Consider the following 17,616-nt stretch of genomic DNA (forward strand, 5'->3'; position numbering starts at 1 on the left):
CTGCGACTACGATCCTGACGGCCATGATCAAGGGGGCCGGGAACGTTGCGGCATTTCTCTTGCGCCGCTTCCCCATCGACTTGCATTGCTTTGGGCAAGATGGAGAGTCTGTCCTTCACCTGGCAGTCATCTATGATGCTCACCCTGTGGTCAAGCTTCTCTTGGACAATGATGGGACAGACTTTGCCTTGCTGGACCCTCAAGGACATACCGCACTGACATTGGCGTTGATGCACAAGAGACTGCAGGTGCTTCAGATGCTTCTCGATTGCCCAAGAGTCCAATTTGGTCAAATCACCAGCAACGGCGCGACACCTCTGCATCTGGCAATCGTGCACCGCTTCTCCAATGCTATCCCGCTGTTGCTTGCGCATCCACAGGTCCCTACAAACCAGCTCGACGGATCTGGTCGTACCCCCCTTCACCGCGCAGTCATGCAGCAAGACTCTGCCGTGGTACGATTGCTCCTCGAGTGCCCGAGAGTTATTTCCGAGACTCCATCAGGGGACGGGAGAACAGCTCTGGCGTATGCGGCCCAGTACGCCGACGAAGAGATGGTGTCGCTCTTACTGAACACTAGAAAGTTTGATGTTATGCAGAGGGATACTTACGGAAAGACAGCACTTGAGTGGGCACGACTAAATACATCCAGTAGAGTCTGGAGCGCTATTAAGCAGTGGCGCGATAATGCGCCAGTTTGACCTCCCTAAGCCCATAGGAGATAGCCGCGTCAAGACCTTTCTTATGAATACGCTGTGCGACTATATCCGTGCCGAAGGCCAGGTTATTTGCTCGCCGATTTAACTGCCTTGGCCGTTACTCTTTATGACCGGGGCCGTATAGCCCATTTGGCTTTTGGTATCCCGGTGTAGATAAACTCTTGTGAGGTTATTGTTGTCCGCAATGATGACAAGAAGCCATCAGCCACAACAGCAAAGAACACAGTCATTAATACATGACGGCATCAAAGCCCAATACCGTATGAGCAAGTTTCCCCACGCGCGTTTGAAGCGCCACTGAAAAACTGGTGATCACCTCGGCCTATCAGGCAACCCGTGAGGCAAGAGGTTGCATCCTTGGGGAGCGTTAGAGGGAGTAGCTTCGGAGTCTGGATCATAGACTGCAGCTCAGCCGTTGTGTCGGTAAGAGGTGGTGGACCTTGTGAGCCGGTTCGCAGCATCAGCAAAGATCGACGCCGTTATCTTCAGCCGCTAACACTGCAAGATCCTGGACCCTTTTGTGAGGTTATTTGGGATGAGCTGCATGAGAGCTGGAAATCTTGAACAGGCAAGGGTGTCTCTGCCAAGTGATTCTGCCTGATACCTTGTCTGGAGATGCATCTCAAGCTACAGGGAGTATCACTACTTTAGTGGGCTTCATCAGTACTACGCTGTAGACCTGCAAGTGGACATTGCCATAATCGGCCAAACTCATGTCGCCGGGCCAAAGGTTTAGTTTCCGGCTCAAGTTGGCATCAAATTCTAGACTGCCATTACCCTCGACCTGCTCCAGGCTCCTCCTCTACTACGTACGGAATAACCAAACTCGACACCCAAGCATTTGTCAAACCCCAAACCCCCTCTTGACTAGTAAAAAAAAACGCCAAAACGTTTACGTATCGGTATCCTCAAACCGCGCGGACCCTTTCCGCAGCCCAAGACATCTGGTCAAAGCCACAACTGCCTGAAGCGAATCGTTTCGCAATGTGAGCAACTTTGAGCATGTTGCCAGGCATATGATGAGATGCAGTTAAAAAGAGCTGTTGGGAATATGCTGTAATGCCAACAACTCATCACACCATCTCTATTCTCATCTCACTCCCTGTGTTTACTCACTCAAGCCACCATCACCATGAAGTACACGGCCGCTCTCCTTGCCCTCCCTCTGGCATCTGCCTTTGGACTCTCACCTCGTCACGAAGGCCATGATCACGACAGCAGCAGCGAGCATAGCAATGACACCAGCGGAACTGGCCATGACCACTCCATGGCTCACGGACAGTTCAACTTTACCCCTCAGGTATTCCCTGGCCTACCTGCGCCCGAACCTGCTGCAACGCCAACTTCCAGTACTTCCCCAAGCCTGTGAATCACCCCCTGTGCATCAGCCAGACATTATACGACAACGTCACCGCCTGTGTGGCAACCAACTGCACAGAGTACGAACAGGGCGCGTACGCTGTTGTTGCAGAGATTGAGTGTCCTCAGGCGGAGGACTACGAGGTCGACATTGAAGAAGGAGGGAGGAAACCCGCAGTCTTGCAGTGGTGTGAATAATGATACGATTGAGTGTCAGAACGAAACCACTGAAGGTCGGGGGGCTTTGACGTATGGACAGGGCGATCTGTTGGTCCCCACGTTTACGGTTGCTGGCCTGGCTATTTCGCTGAGCCTTGGTCTCTAGTCACGGAGTAGGGAGGAAGCAAAACTAGGTTCTCAGAGAAGTGCCATAATCTGGAGCACTGCTGAATGTGCAAGCAATGGTTCATGTCGGACAGGCTAGACATATTGCAACATAGCGGAGGCAGTCTATGGCGACAAATAAAAGTAGATAGTATTATAACATTCTAAACCTCATTTTATTGGCCTTCAGGGCCAGACTCGAAGATTCCATCACGCTTCAACGACATGTACAGCCATGTCATGTCAGGAATGGCGCCTGGCTCGTTGTACGAATATTGACGATGGAGGCGGTTGGAATAGTCTTGGTGACCAACAGTTGCATCACCTCCCTTGCCGTTAGTATGGATATATGAAATGGAGCAGAACCTAGGCTCATGCTCCATAAAGGTGACTTTGTAGTGGTCGGGTTCATCGTTGGCCGTGTTGGAGTCAGGATGGACCTTGAAATCGAAAATGGCGAGGCGACCCGGCCCTTCCCCTAGCACCCGGTACGTGACGCCTTGTCCTGAACCTGGGATGATCGAGTTTCGGGTCCAGTAGATAGCGATGGACTTGTCTGCGAGATAGTCGCTGGGAAACTCGCCGTGGTCTGTGGCGCCTGATCCGTCGCCTAGTGATATAACGCCATTTACACTGACGTATATGATATTATTGGAAGATGAATACATGGTCACAGGGAATGGCAAGGTGATCTCTTTAGAGTCATCTCGATGAGAGTTGAGAAAGTCGTCGTCACTGAAAATCGGGGTTGGTTCCTCTTCATACGATTGGGTGGTAAAGTCTGCGACGGGGAATGATGTCATTGGGACGAAAGGCCAATCAGTGGGCTCTGTCGGCGCTGTGTCTGTCATTGGCAGCGTCTTGGTCGATGAAGACGGATCTGTAGGTGTAGATGTATCTAGAAAAGAGTTTGTAGAGATTGACGGGGGCTCGGGGATCGAAAGTTCCGTGGCTTCAGATTCTGTTGCAGAAGCTGACTCAACGGGCGATGTATCAATGGAGGAATATTCAGCAAGCGTGGAGGTTTTTGGAGGAGTATCCGTGAAAGATAGATCATCTCCGGAGCTTGTTGGAGTCTTTTCTTCTGTGGATGTCTCTGTAGAAGAGGAATACGCAGGCGATGGTGTTCGAGAAACTGTAGGCCAAGTATCCTGGAGAACTAACGTTGAGTCTGACGATGTAGGTAATCTCTCGGTCGACGCCACATAATCTTGGGATACCAATGTAGGGAGATTCGAAGCATCTATCGACCCTCCATTGCCTGTTGAAACCGAGGAGCCTGATGTCTCGACACCGCGGCTTGATCCAGTGCTAGCGTTGGTAGAACTGGGAGGAACTCGGTCATCAATCTCCCCGTTCAGACATTGCTCGACTATTAAAGATGCTCATTAGTCACACATCATGATGTCATGAATCTCGCAACGTACCACTGTAGATGGTGAGCGAGACTGGTGCACAGTCTGCCGGCCCCCTCGAGAAGGTGATGTACACCTCTCCAGTGACGGAATCTTGGCAAAAGCCCGCCTGACCATTCGGCAAAGAAGGATTAACGAATTGGAGGAGACCTTGAGCATTCTGGAAAGTGGTCGTTATGGAACCACCTGGTGGAGTCCCCTGGCCACTGAATGACTTGTAGGCTTCGCCACTGTAGTAGATGGGCAGACCGTTGTGGAAAAGCTGTCCCGAGACCAGGCTAAAGGTGGAGGCATCAGTGCAGGTGTTGGGGTTTACAGCGTTCTCGCCGCCTACAAAGCCACCGCGGGCTCTCTTTGATAGGTCTCGCTTTGAAGAGTCCGTGGAAGGAGTGATGGCAAAGATGAGGTTGCCGTCGGCTGCGTCTGGGCCGCTCGTAGCGGTGGAAGACAGGCTGTAGGTTCCTGCGTCTGATGGAAGCAATGTATTCGTGCTGATAGAAGGTGTGGGCGACAAGGAAGAATCTCTCGAATTTGGACCTTGCAGTCCTCTGGTAGATGAAGCTGCTGGCCAAGGATTTCCAGAGGAAGAGGGGACAAGTGATGGGCTCAATCTGGCGGTGGATGTTTCGACCAAGACCGGACCAGCTGTGTTGGTTGACACGGGTGCCAGGTATGTTGACAGGTACGTAATGCACCAGGACACATGAGTAAATTCGCCACCTTTCACAAAGCCAGCAGCACTAATACTGTGAAAGATGCCCCCAAGCACCGCGGTAACAGAGGATGGCCTCATAGCGCCGTGTCGATTGACCGTAGATAACGAGGAAACGAATGAATACTAGCGCAAGTTGACGGGAACATTCTTGACGAGCCAACGCGGTACGTTTGTATAACCACTTGCTCGACCACTGCGACATGTTGTCTCTGCAGGGAGGAGCCAGTCATGCAGGGAGACTAGTCATCTCGGCAACGGTCTCAAGAAATGCTCAGCAGCGTTGCCTCAACGCCCTGGAACGAAGACGTATTTCCGAAATGAGACAATCTAGGCAGCATGAGTTCCAGCTAGCACCCAGAAGACTAAGCCCGGGGGACTGTCCGGAACGAAGAGGCTTTCCCAGACGAGCTTCAGCCCTATCGTCTCAGACAGTGTTAGTCGGACAGTGTCAATTGTCTAGCTCGCAACTGGAAATGTCGATTGCCAGCCAGCCACTCAAGCGTGGCGGAGGACCTAGACTCGACCTCGCGGAACGTTGAGGCATCCCTTGAGTGCCACTCAACCCCTGGCGATGTTATGATTAGGCCAAAGTTTTCTTTTTTTTAATAGCTTCCGTCCTCGACTGTGCCTATTTGCTCTCCAAGATTCTCTTTAGTCACTCCTTTTAACAATCATGCGTCGCGAGTCTGTTGCTCTGGCAGGCCTCTTGACCGCCGTTAAGGCACAGTCAATCTCCATCGATGGTGTCCTCTTTGCCTACCAGACGGCCACCATCACAGAATGTTTCTCCATGGGTGATGGCCTTGAGCCAACACCTAGGTTGAGCATCGGCGGCAATGCACCCATTATCCACAGACCAGCAGTAACAGGCCGACCCATCATCGTCGAGGTCGAAGCCCCCAGGTGCAACTCGTGCGGCTGCGAGGCCTGTGCTCACACTGAGGTGTACACTTTGACGTGCGACGCATTCTGCGATACTGGCCTTTGTAAGCAGGCTTACGCCGTGACCGAGACGTATAGCGGCATGACGGCAAAGCCTACCTTGGCTCCGACTGATCTCCCATTTGGCTTCACTTGCGATGTCCAGACTTGCACCACGTGCGGGCCTGAGCCGATTACCGCGACCATCACGTACCCTTTGACCGATCGACTCTACATCAACAAGGTTCCGGCTCCGACGGGCGTGCCTGGGGTGAAGAAGCCAGCTGCTTATTCTCCCTCCCAAGAGGATGGCTCTGGGTTTCACTATGAGTCCGACTATGCATCTGGTGCAGACTCAACCGGTGTCGGCTCCAACTCTGGGTCTGACTCTGATGGTTCCAGCTCCGATGCGGACTCGGACTCCAAGGCCAACCCCAACGGAGGATCACACGGCGGCTCCGACTCTGGTTCCAACGCTGATTCTTACTCTCAACCCGAGTCTGGCTCCGGTTCGGGCTCTAGGTCTAGTTCCAACGACAACTCTCACTATGGCTCCGACTCTGACGCCTACCCGAATGACAACTCGGACTCCAGTTACAAGGCTGGGTCTGAATCACACCCTGGACCAGGATCTGGCCCAGGCTCCCCGTCTGGCTCTGATGCTGAATCACAACCCGGATCTCAATCTGGGTGGCAACCTAGACCAGGCGCTGGAAACAATGCAGAGTCCAACACCAAACAGAACACGGGTTCTGATTCTGCCTCTGACTACTCACCCGAACGTATGTGCCCTCTTCAACTCATTTTGGCATGCAATAGTGCTAACTCAAGCAGTACCTCCTTCCGACGATCGACCTGTTTACGTTAGCTCGGCCAGCAAGTCAATAGTGATACTCACCCTGGGCTTCACCAGTTTAGTCTCTTTTACTTTCTTAGCTCTTATCTCTTTGTAATATACTCATTATTCTCTTTGTACTTTCACTGCAGCCACTGTGTATACCCAGCATGATACAGTCAAGATAATAAAGTTGGGCTGTCGTCTAATGTCCGAATTCAAGCTGCGCAAAGACGTTGCTACTGCCTGTTTTGCATGGAGCAGTAAAAGAATTGCGGAATGAGCTGTTGATGTGATGGGACACGCAATGCTTGAAGAGAAAGGATGATATTGATACAGAGAAGCTATTTCAGGATGTCGATTGTTTCGCTATTTCTAGCATTAGGTTCATGATGATGTTAATATTGTGTTAAAACCGCCTTCCTTGTTCTTGTGCCTGACTTTGCTTTTGTGGCTAGCTGCCCAGAAGAAACAAAAATGGCATGATAATCAATGTCCCTGCATCATGCGGCCTTGCAGCCACAGAGTCTTATCTGCCACCACGACCATGATGCGGCCAACTCGGACCGCCCACGCGTCTCTCATTGAGAACCTTTGTCGTGTCAACATGGATTAGCTTTTGCCGGAGCACTCTGATTAGCTCGTATATTCCCTGTTGACATCCAAACAGTGCTACGCTGAATTCCCCCGTGTGTAACTTTACAGCGAGCGTAAACAGTTCCTCGTGCTGTGCTGTAGACGTTAGGGCCAACACATGCCAAGGGGTCGAAAAAAAGCCTCCCCAAAAAAGAAAAACACGGACATGAGAGATACTGCGGAAATTTGCTCTCTCCCCATCCTCCCCAATGAGATGATTCGGCTCTGCCGGATCCCCTCGACGGGTTTCAACTCGTTTCGCGATCCCTGCTTTACTGCTCACTCCGGTGGGAGCGTGAACTTTTGACTGCATAAAGGTCCATTGGCAGTCACTGACGGAAATCTAGCCGATTCTGCCGTCGCCAAGGCGATTGGCGGCATCCGGAAGCCACCCAGAAATAATCCATTGCCAGATCTGAGCATTGTTGCCCCTGATGCTAGCAGTTTTCCTCCGTCTCTCTGTTGGTCGGCCGCGGTATTCTTTCCATCTCTAGGTACCAACACTGGATTAGTCTACTAGCCAATATGTGCCAATGCGCATGCCTTTGTCTCCAAAAGATAATCTAGGATTGACACACCACGTACGGTTTATCTTCGGGCTGTTGCAGCAATGTCTCGACATTTAATCGATACTAACCCCATCGTCGTTGGATGTCAATTGTGTCCAAGATCGAGCTTGGCCATTCTTGAGTAAAGAATCTCGACGTGCAATCTCGCCATGCCAGGCGTCGCCAAAGAAGCCGTAGTGGTAAGCCCAACTAGCCCAGCCTACCCATTTCTAACTCTGAATTGTGATCAGCATATGACTTGTTTAGATCATGACTCGCTTGCTAACCATGGTCAATCTCGCAGCCCATCGAGGCCATGCTCTTCGGCGTGTCGTCGGTTCTCGTCCTGGCCCGTTTATTTCTTCGTACCATCCGTCAAAGCCAGAACCTCACCGTCAGCGATTGGCTTCTCGTCGCTTCTTTACTCGATGCCGCCGCCCTCTTTGGGACCGACACGGCCTCATACAACCTGGGGGGATGGACGAATATGACCCTAACGAACCGGAGCGGAGCACTGAGGACCAGATCACGCTGATGAAGGTCTCGTTTGCGGGCAACTACTTCTACGACACAGGCATCTACTTTCCGAAACTGGCCTTGCTGGCACTATACTTCAAGCTCATCCCGCAGACCATGCCAGTCTTGCGCAAGGCTCTTTATGGCGTGACGGCTTTGACGGGAGCTTTCATGGTGACTACTTGCTTCTTGGATACTTTTTGGTGCGGTCCCAAGGTGTCATTGAACTGGGAGATTGATAGCAGCTGCACAACGTTTGACTCCAAGGAGGTTTTCCGTATTGATTGGGGACTGAATTTCGTGTCTGATGTGTTGGGTCCGTTTTGACCTTTTTCGCATTTAATGGCTACACGAACCTCTAGCTAACAAGATGATGATAGTGTTTGCCCTTCCTTTCCCTCTTCTCTTTGGTCTCCAGGTCAGCAAACGCTACATGGTTGGCTTGGTTGCCATCTTCGCATCAGGACTCATCACGGTCGGAGCAAGCATAGCCAGGTTTGCAACCGTCGAAGCTATTCACGCTTGGACCAATGTTTGTAAGTCATTGTCCTCAATACCTGTCATTCTACTGTCATTAGGTTAACCAACATGTCAAACACAAAACAGACGTGTTATCCATGACTGAGATGACGGCTGCCATTGTCGTGGTTTCGCTACCCGCTCTCAAGTCTCTTCTCCATGGGCTTGGGCTACGCTCCTCGAAACAAGGGACCACGCACACGGGCTCAGTCTACAACAAGCATTCGACGACAGTAACTGCATCAAGCCACTTCAACAAGTTGTCGAGCGGACGTGACAACGGGGAACTCTATGCCACTACCGCGCGAGTGGCGGCGGCCCCCGAAGAAGACTCCGGCAGTGAGGTGGAGCTGACCAACCTCCGAGGCATCTACAAGTCGGCTCGCATAAGCGTGACTTACGAGCGGCGCAGCGACGTTGACTGACAAGGGACGGGGCGGAGCGGGACGGGGAAGATGTCGGGAGTTTATTAACGCTGGTTGGTTGTTGTGTGTGGGTCGCATTGCAACCATGGGAACGATTCAACGACTCGTCCAAAAGCGGATTATTATCAAAAAAGAGAAAAGGGAAGGATAGGAATATGAGCTAGACTTTGTATCATAAATAACCAGGCATAAATAGAGATTTCATGATCTTTCCAGTAGACGGAAATCCAGCTTGATGAGCACACCTGTGCAAATGTCAATTTTCATTCCTTGAAACCTCTCCAACAAGCAGAATTGCAATCTTGTCAAAAGCAAGATCAGAGGGGGTCCCTTATTGGTGCATTAACACACCACTGCTTCCCTGCTTCCCTGCTTCACAAAATGCAAATGTCAAGACTTGCAGTGTCTCATCGTCCTCTGTCACCAATGTCGCATTCGTTGGTGCTGGGGTTATGTTCGGCTTGCCATTATCTACGGAGATTCTCCCGCGGAACCGACCAATGATTCGGTCTCATTTTGTCATGCTGGGGTGGATTCCAGAGGCAATACCACCTCAACCGTAGGCCCCCATGTCCGACATGTCTCCGGGCTTCCCTTCAGTTAAATCCGCGATGCAATGACTTGGTAGAGACGTGTTGGTTGTTGGTTGTTCGTCCGGCTTTACGCCGTACACCTGCAGCGGATAAAATCCATCCTTCCACCAGACCCAGGGAGGGACCTGGGCGTTGCAGATAATTTCTTTTCTCCTTAGCCGGTGTGATTTTCGCCGAATTGGCCCAGCGCTGTCGTGGTATCTAAACTGAAGCAAACCTGCGGCCCTGCACCAAAGTGGTCGTTGTTTTTCACTCTCTTTCACCACCACCGCTCATTTCCTCATCATCTGATTTGCGGCCCTTCACAATGGCATTTTTTATCGATGGAAAGGACTGCATGGTAAGTAAAATCTTGCTCTTTTTAGCCAGGCTTCACGGTCCATATACTCACAAGGCTATCTAGATCTCTGAATGGATCTTATTGGCCGTCTCGTATGTCTTTGTCGGCTTGCGTATTTACGCTCGCCTCTTCCGCCAGCGAGAAAGACTGTCATGGTCTGAAATCCTTCTGATCATTTCCGCATTCAACGCCCTCGCGCTCATCATCTGTGATACCTTGACTTTCCAAATTGGTGTCATGGATAGGCCTGAGCCGTCTGTCAAGCTGTCCAAGGTAACATGACCCAGAAAATAAACAAGTTATGTTTGGATATGGCTCACATGATACCTCTAGATCTCCTTTGCTTCCAACTACTTCTACGATGTTGGTATGGGCTTCCCCAAAATGAGCATGCTGGCCTTCTACTGGGCCTACTTCCAACCCTCCACTGGTATCAGCTCTGTCATGCGCAAGTCGCTGTACGGAATCACTGCCTTTGTCTGCCTGTCATACACGGCCATCCTTTGGGACGACACTTTCTTCTGCGGCAAGGACGTTTCCATTCAGTGGTCTCAGGAGGATGGAGCCTGCAGTGTCTTCTACGCGCCTGAGCCATTCATTCTCAACTTCACTCTGAACCTGGCCTGCTACATTGCCGGTAAGTTACAATGCCTCTCTCGCCCCCAACACATCCTAGCATGCATGAACTAATGGGTCTTAAGTCTACGCTCTTCCTCTTATCTTGTTGATCCAGGGTGTCATTAAGCCCTCAACTGGTGTCACTATCACCTTTGTCTTCGGAACCCTAACTATCTGTACCACTATTGTCCGATTCGTGACTCTCAAGGTCGGCACCGGACAGGAGAATCTTGTTTGTAAGTCATAACTACTCTTTCATGGCGATATATGATTATCTGACGACTACTTTGCAGACCCTCTCAGTATGCTTGAGATGGCACTGGCTAATATTGTTGTATCTCTACCTGGCTTGAAGCCGCTTGTAAACCGCTCTTCCAAGTATGAGGCTACCAATGTGGTGATAGAGACGAAGAATTAGGGAAAGTGTTAGAATAAGGGCGTCTGCTTGTTAGCAAAGCAAGTATTCAATTTGTCTTGTTATGCCATGTGAATCTCGACGTAGACTTGTCGCCGCTTTTGGGGTGGCTGCTCAGTCGCTGCTCAGGCACGCACGCATCTCTTTTGTGATGGCTACATCCTGTATCGCCTCAAGATTTCTGCCTGGGTTTGTTCGGTTTTGACTAACTAGAACTCAACCTGTTGGATTCCCATAGCCACCGTAGTCACAATTCTGTTTGAGGGACATTGAACCGGATTGCAAAGACTAGAGCAGAACTGAATAGTATTGGCTTTTCCAAGCCCAGAGAGTAAAACGGTGTATATAGAGCTTACGTTAGACCAGGCGTATTTCTTCCACGCCGGTGCGACTGTATCCATACTCCCAGTCGTACCACTCTGTATAGTGGTCGTAGCCCTCTCCGTACATTATGCCGTGTACATATGCCTCGCCCACAACCCGATACTTGCAACCCTCCACGTGGTGCAGAATAAAAGGCACTCTTGCCCCCACCAGGATCCATACTTCATCCTTGCTACTGGGATCTTGTCCAAGAGATTTGGGGCCCAGTCCGAATAACCCTGATTCTGTCATGAACAGCTTCCGCCCCTCGGTAGCACTGCGCATGTTTTTCTCAAAGTTGCGAAGTTTCCTCCTCTCCAGGGGTGTGAGTCTTTGCATTGAGGGCCTCTTGTATCTTCCGCGAAGAGGGTCCTTGTCTCTTTCGGCCTCGTCTACTTGAGCGTGGAAGCACTCGCGAATATGTGTCGCGGTGGGGAGGAAATCTTGCTGGAATGGAGAACCATCGTCATCCCCCTCGTCCTCGTCCTCCTTCTCCTCCTCCTGCTCATCTGGCTCTTTAGATTCTCGTTCGGTTTTTCCCGTTAGATCCTCCACAACCTTTTCAAGATCGGGAATCTCTAGTTCGCCAGATATTTGCTTTCCGTCGTACATGGCCGACCAGAGAGCCATGCTAGTGGTAAAGGATTTCTCGATAAGTATCCGCATCCACTGATCTTCCTCAAGTATATCCCATTCTACAAGCAGATCGCGGGCCTCGAGGATGTCCGTCAAGATCCAGTTACTGAAGCCTATCCCGAGGTTGTCTCTTGACTCTAGACTACTATAGTCTTCTTCCATCTCGGTCAGATTGTCAATGACAAGCGTACGCCACAGAGCTTCTACCCGGGTTACTGCTCGCGACGGGCGTATATGACGGCCACCGTTCACGAGCCACGCCCTTGGATTGATAGGGTAACGTGGTGGGCCGTGAAGTGCCAGCCGTAAAGCCTGGATGACGGGGTCGTCAACTAGTTGTGTTGACACCGCGACTTGGTCCGCTTTGATGGCCTTGACGGTGAGAGTGTCATCGGGGTTGAAATGGAAACCAAAATCTTCAATATCTATTTCCACACTAGTCCCGGCACAGAAGCGGTCATCGTGTCCACCCTGGTCGAATGGGATTCGGCCCAACCTGGCACTAAAGTCGGGCACCCAGCTGGGGAGGCCTTGTATCCTGGTGTCTGACGAGTCTTGCAGGTGGGATAGAACAGCGAGTATGGAGCCCTTGCGCTTGTTGATCATGGCCTTGGCTGCCTGAATAAAGACGTCTCGTACCTCTGCGGAGTAGTTTGGTACCAATCCAAGGCCATCCTCGGCAAGATTCAGGAAGGCAAAGATCTTGTCTCGTGGGTCGGTAGCCTCAAGATCGCGGAAGTGAGAGAGAACAGACAACAAGTGTAATGGTCGACGTTCGAATCTGAATCCATATGCCTTGAACTCCTCGTCATACTCGCGTATAACATCGTGATCAACGAGGCTGATGGTCTTAGGGAGCTCAACGTGCCATCGATCGCTCACGGAAGACCGATGACTCCGTTCTTTGCCATCTCGTAGATAAACCATGGGCATGCCCGCGTTGCAGAGCCCAAGACGTGCACGGGTACGGTGGCACCCCAAGATGAATGATAATGCGTCGCGTGGATTGACTTGCAGCTCCTTCATTGCGTTCGGTGATTGGGACGAGAACGAAACCAACTTCTCCCAATGCTGAGTCTGATCAGACGTGGCTCGATCGGTGAGAAAGTTACGGCCCAGCTGACACAACTCATAGTCAAGTCCAGTTTCCTCAAGGAATGCAACGACAGCCAACACGAAAGTCATGTCAAAAATTGTTGGACCGCATATCATGTGTATGTTGTGCGCAAAAACCACCTCTTGAGCGACCCAAGCCCTGCGGAACCACAATCGCTGGAAGAGGGCGAAAAGGGCAAACCAGTCCACCACAGCCATTCCCGGAACCGAAGAGAACGTGACTTCTTCCTGCTCGGGATAGAATGAGTCTCGGGCATGGGAGCGGGTCGCGTCGAAATCTAGAATTCTACCCATTGCCAACAACGCCCGGTGGGAGAGCCTGTCGAGCTTGCCTACCCAGGCATACACCAAGCGTGCTGTTCTGTATAGCTGGCCCATGAGCTTGACTTGGGAGGCGCGTTCTACCAAGTCGGCTTGGTTGATACAAAGGGCATCCGCCCAGACAAGAGGCCACTTCTTCTCAGAATCCTGGTCGTTGTCGCCGCCTGAAGCTTCATCAAGTTGTTTCCGGACATTCAACAGCGCTTCAAAGCAAAGGAACAGGTTCTCCTCGACGGGGACCCGATTCCCATCAACTTCGACCTCTCTCGACGAGCGATTCTTCCAACGCAACTCCTCACGTGGGATGTAGTCGTATTTGGCGTAGAAAGCAAGTTTTGCCCCATCGACCATGCATATCGACTCGCCATTTGGTCCCATTGGGGAAGTGAAGTAGCTAAAAGGTAGCTGGTCTGCATGTTCTTCCAGTGTAAGGCCGGTTATGTCTGGCATCGGGTCCTCATGAACCGTGATGGGATCGCCCCAAGTGTATGAGATGGCGGCAAACTCGAGACCCTCGTCGTCCAGATCAACCACGCTCATGGAGCATCGAATTGCATCGTCTCGGGATTCGATGATATCCAAGAGTCTGATGGACGTCGGTGTGGGAAGGACATGGGAGTCATACATCTTTGACTGTCTTGCCGTCTACGTTGACGGTTTGGGGCGTATGTTGAATAGACTATTGTTGTTAACATTGTACAGTAGAAGCGCGGGGACGCTACCGTTATTTCTAAGGCTTAAAACAAGCGACTTGAAGCACGCAAAGACAGTCAAGAGTAGGCCGCCCTGCTGCATAGCCGCTGGTGGCGTTCCTCATGAAACGCTGCCAAGACTCGAAACGCCTCGCCAACGCCAAGGTTGATTGACGGCATTTGAATGATTGGTTGAATAAGTCCGGGGTTTTTCAGCTTCTTCACTCTAATCTGTATTTACCATAGTATCGATTACTCTGTATCTTGAGTGTGGATGCTATAAAATGCCTCACTACACTTCAACCCATGCTTTATTCCGCCTTATAGCTTGTTAGAAGCCTATGCCTAAAGTGTAAAGTATTACTTGGTGCTGAATTGTACCAACCCGCATAACTCGTACTGCCACTCAAGGGCTTGCCTTGCCAAGGAGACGGAGAAGCCAGCCACAACAACAAAGAATATGATTGTTACACAACATCAATACAGAGTCTCATCGTTGTGTATACCCTGACTAATAATGTCTCAAAGCGCAGTCTCCTGGTTGGTTCCAGCACAGCCCCTTTCTGTTAGGGGTGCTTACTGTTGCTATAAAAGCGCCATCTTCCTTGTAGGAAAACAAAGCTCTTTCGACCCGTCTTCGTGCGCTTCTATCAGGAGGTTGTGAAATAGCACCCCGTCAAACACAACTCCCCACCACTCCAAAGCCACGACTCTTCAAGCACGACACGGCCCAGTGTCTATTCTCATCTCAGCGCCCTAATTGGATAGTCTGACTTTAGTATTTGCATCTTTTACCTTGCCTCTACGTTATGCCAGCACCTAGAAATTTTAGGTACTACCTCCCTGACCATCCGGACCCTGACAATCCGCCCGTCCGTCGCAAACGGCCTATCCGCCGCCCACCAGATCCGAAGTGGATCGACATAGAGCTCATTCACACCTGGATCAAAGAGTGCGATGCCAAGCATGGGGATCACTGCCAAAGATCACGCCTGCCTGGTGAATCTCATCTAGGCCTACCCCGCTGGCTGATACATGTCAAGACGAAATGCCTGGTGCCCTTCGACCCAGCCTGCCGATATGTCGCTCTCAGCTATGTCTGGGGAACAACGGACCGCAATGATCCCCAGCTTTTATTGGACAATCTCCTTGCCTTTCAGGAAATTGGCTCTCTTGAGACAATATGGGAACAGCTTCCCCGAACAATTCGGCATTCGATTGATTTTGTGAGACAAATCAGGGAAGAATATCTATGGGTCGATCGCCTTTGCATCGTCCAGGATGATGATGCGTCAAAGCAGGAACAGATTCGCCACATGGCCTTCATCTACGGCAGCGCGTATTTCACGCTGGTAGCTGCTGCTGCTTACCGTGCCGCAGAAGGGTTGAAAGGAATTAAAGACGTCACTCCACCAATGGTTAGCGACCGCTGGTCAGCTGAAGGTCACTATGGTCTCGTCGCGCGCTCAGCGTGGAACTACCGAGGCTGGACGTTGCAAGAACTCGTGTTTTCACAACGATCACTCTTTTTCCATGAAAACGAGGTTACCTGGGAGTGCCACTGTGCAGTTTGGCATGAACGCACGCCCCTGGAAGACTTGAGCATGAAAAACTGCCTCGGGACATACGCACCAGACACTCGCGGTTTCCACTATTCCTCTTGGCCGAATTTGGAGGAGTTCTATCAATTGGCGGCCAGCTATAGTCAGAGAAAACTAACTTTCCCAACCGATATCCTGCCAGCTTTCACCGGTATCACGACGGCGTTGGCTCGTTCGTTCCCTGGTGGTTTCCTATTTGGCCTCCCTGAAGTTGCGTTTGATGTTGCTCTCCTGTGGAGAACAACAGGTGGAGCATCCTTCTGTCACCAGCTGGGCGCGGGACCTGTGCCCAGCTGGTCATGGATGTTTTGCCTTTACCTGGAGAGATCGGCGGATTTGTCACCCTGGGCAAGCGCCTTCTCATACTTGGATAGATCCGATTTTCACGAGGATCGACATCAAAGATACGGTTCTGCTTCTTGGACTCGGAAATCTCCTCCTGAAGGTCTTTTGGATGGCCTAGTAACCAAATCATTCTGTACCTGGTATGTCAAGGAGACTACAGGAAACAGGCACATTTCAAATGACCTGGATCGGTTCAAAGGTTGCAGCCTTGACCCCGCGCTTGAGCTCCCCCCACGCTGGCAAAGGGACGGGAATCTCTTCTGTCATCCGTGCGACCCAGAACGCAGATTCAAGTACCCGATTCCTCTTGTGGCCGATGGAGAGGACGGAGGGCTGATGAAAGAAACCCCATTTTTCATAACGTGTAAAACGGAGCGAGCGTGGTTTTTGAACCTTCCTGTGCCATACGGGCTGGCCGTTCACAAGCTTGAGGGGGAAGCCGTCATCAATCTCCACGACAACGAAGAAACGTGGGTTGGGTGTCTCCGCGTTCATACTCGAACTGTGCTGTGGCGGCTTCTGTGTAAAAGGGAAAAGTGTGAGTTGGCGGCGATATCTACAGGATCTATAGATTCAACTGCTGGTGGGTGGACTCGCCTTGATGAATATCCGGAGTTGAAAAATCAGAATAGGGAATCGTTCGAGTTCTACAATGTCTTGTTTGTTGAATGGAAGGATGGTGTTGCTCACCGGCAGGGTGTTGGCCGTGTTGACAAGTCAGCTTGGGAGCTGCAATCTCGGGAGGAGCTTGAGTTGGTGTTAGGCTGAAGCATGCACAAAAGCTACAGATATTTCTTTGAAATGCTAGTCCGCGTCGTCAGCTCCAATTAGCTCACCAAATTCCTCGGTGGTTGGAGAAGAGCGAAGGCACGTGTCGAGAGAAGTAAACAGACTGTTGTTGATGACGCGGTCGACGATGTGGGGGAGGAAGATTAAGAAGCTACTTTGTCTTTAGCAAATTAGAGGCTGTGGGGAAAGGTAGCCTACTAATAGAGGGTGGAAGAAGTAATCGTGATTAGCCAGATTCAGTCCCCGGATTTCGAGTTTTTGGCACTCACAAGGTTCCGGGTAGGCTGCAAAGACGGACTCACGTAGGTTCGACTATTGATGTTACATGGCGTATTAAATATATCAAATGTTATTTCAAATCCGGCATGTTGGATTTGTTTGATTTATTTGGCAGTTTTTTTGATTCCATTTGATCTGTGGGCACCGCTGGTCATGGCCTGGCTCACGACGCCCACCACCAGCAGCTCAGATGGATCTTTACTTGGTCGTGGACAACACGTTTACATCGACTCAGAGCCCTTTCGAGCTATGCACATTCGCATCTATCAACAGCCATAAAGACAGCCAAGGTGTGGCATTGCCCCAATAAGCATCGGAGACGTTAATTGTAGTCTATTTGCTCTCCTTCCAACACTCCGGGAGACCTGAGTCCCGTTCGTGATTACGCTGACCCAGGTGTGACCCCGGCACCGGGCTCAGAGCCCGACCTATCATATCAGAAAACAGAGAATTGCATTTAAAGTCACGGTCTCACTGCGAGGGCCAAATGTCTGGATGAAATAAGACTGCAAGTTCCTCTGTTGCTCAGCCCTCATTGGCATGATCCCTCGTTTGTGCATGGGCATGTGTCCTCAG

The 17,616-nt window shown here is 51.0% G+C and overlaps 7 protein-coding genes across 7 annotated transcripts; 5 read left to right on the top strand and 2 right to left on the bottom strand.

Moving 5' to 3' along the window:
* Window positions 1-1,851: 1,851 nt before the first annotated feature.
* Window positions 1,852-2,276, top strand: MRS44_014169 (uncharacterized protein; the record flags this gene model as incomplete). Its single annotated transcript, XM_065618299.1, has 2 exons — window positions 1,852-2,019; window positions 2,070-2,276. 2 exons carry the CDS (start codon window positions 1,852-1,854, stop codon window positions 2,274-2,276), a joined length of 375 nt encoding a protein of 124 aa, XP_065474371.1.
* Window positions 2,277-2,578: 302 nt separating this feature from the next.
* Window positions 2,579-4,610, bottom strand: MRS44_014170 (uncharacterized protein; the record flags this gene model as incomplete). Its single annotated transcript, XM_046283078.2, has 2 exons — window positions 2,579-3,774; window positions 3,830-4,610. The coding sequence occupies 2 exons, from the start codon at window positions 4,608-4,610 to the stop codon at window positions 2,579-2,581; spliced, it is 1,977 nt and encodes a 658-aa protein (XP_046124195.2).
* A 595-nt stretch (window positions 4,611-5,205) lies between these two features.
* MRS44_014171 (uncharacterized protein) lies at window positions 5,206-6,321 on the top strand (the record flags this gene model as incomplete). Its single annotated transcript, XM_046270237.2, has 1 exon — window positions 5,206-6,321. The coding sequence occupies one exon, from the start codon at window positions 5,206-5,208 to the stop codon at window positions 6,319-6,321; it is 1,116 nt and encodes a 371-aa protein (XP_046124196.2).
* A 1,321-nt stretch (window positions 6,322-7,642) lies between these two features.
* MRS44_014172 (uncharacterized protein) lies at window positions 7,643-8,932 on the top strand (the record flags this gene model as incomplete). The annotated part of the gene is made up of 4 exons (XM_065618300.1): window positions 7,643-7,672; window positions 7,740-8,304; window positions 8,351-8,524; window positions 8,595-8,932. 4 exons carry the CDS (start codon window positions 7,643-7,645, stop codon window positions 8,930-8,932), a joined length of 1,107 nt encoding a protein of 368 aa, XP_065474372.1.
* Window positions 8,933-9,832: 900 nt separating this feature from the next.
* Window positions 9,833-10,901, top strand: MRS44_014173 (uncharacterized protein; the record flags this gene model as incomplete). The annotated part of the gene is made up of 5 exons (XM_065618301.1): window positions 9,833-9,865; window positions 9,929-10,138; window positions 10,199-10,502; window positions 10,567-10,719; window positions 10,777-10,901. The coding sequence occupies 5 exons, from the start codon at window positions 9,833-9,835 to the stop codon at window positions 10,899-10,901; spliced, it is 825 nt and encodes a 274-aa protein (XP_065474373.1).
* Window positions 10,902-11,255: 354 nt separating this feature from the next.
* Window positions 11,256-13,961, bottom strand: MRS44_014174 (uncharacterized protein; the record flags this gene model as incomplete). The annotated part of the gene is made up of 1 exon (XM_065618302.1): window positions 11,256-13,961. One exon carries the CDS (start codon window positions 13,959-13,961, stop codon window positions 11,256-11,258), a length of 2,706 nt encoding a protein of 901 aa, XP_065474374.1.
* An 874-nt stretch (window positions 13,962-14,835) lies between these two features.
* Window positions 14,836-16,740, top strand: MRS44_014175 (uncharacterized protein; the record flags this gene model as incomplete). Its single annotated transcript, XM_065618303.1, has 1 exon — window positions 14,836-16,740. The coding sequence occupies one exon, from the start codon at window positions 14,836-14,838 to the stop codon at window positions 16,738-16,740; it is 1,905 nt and encodes a 634-aa protein (XP_065474375.1).
* Between the last annotated feature and the right edge of the window lie 876 nt (window positions 16,741-17,616).

Source organism: Fusarium solani (assembly GCF_023522795.1).
Source record: "Fusarium solani strain SB1 chromosome Unknown bctg00000010, whole genome shotgun sequence".
Classification (NCBI taxonomy): Eukaryota; Fungi; Ascomycota; class Sordariomycetes; order Hypocreales; family Nectriaceae; genus Fusarium; species Fusarium solani.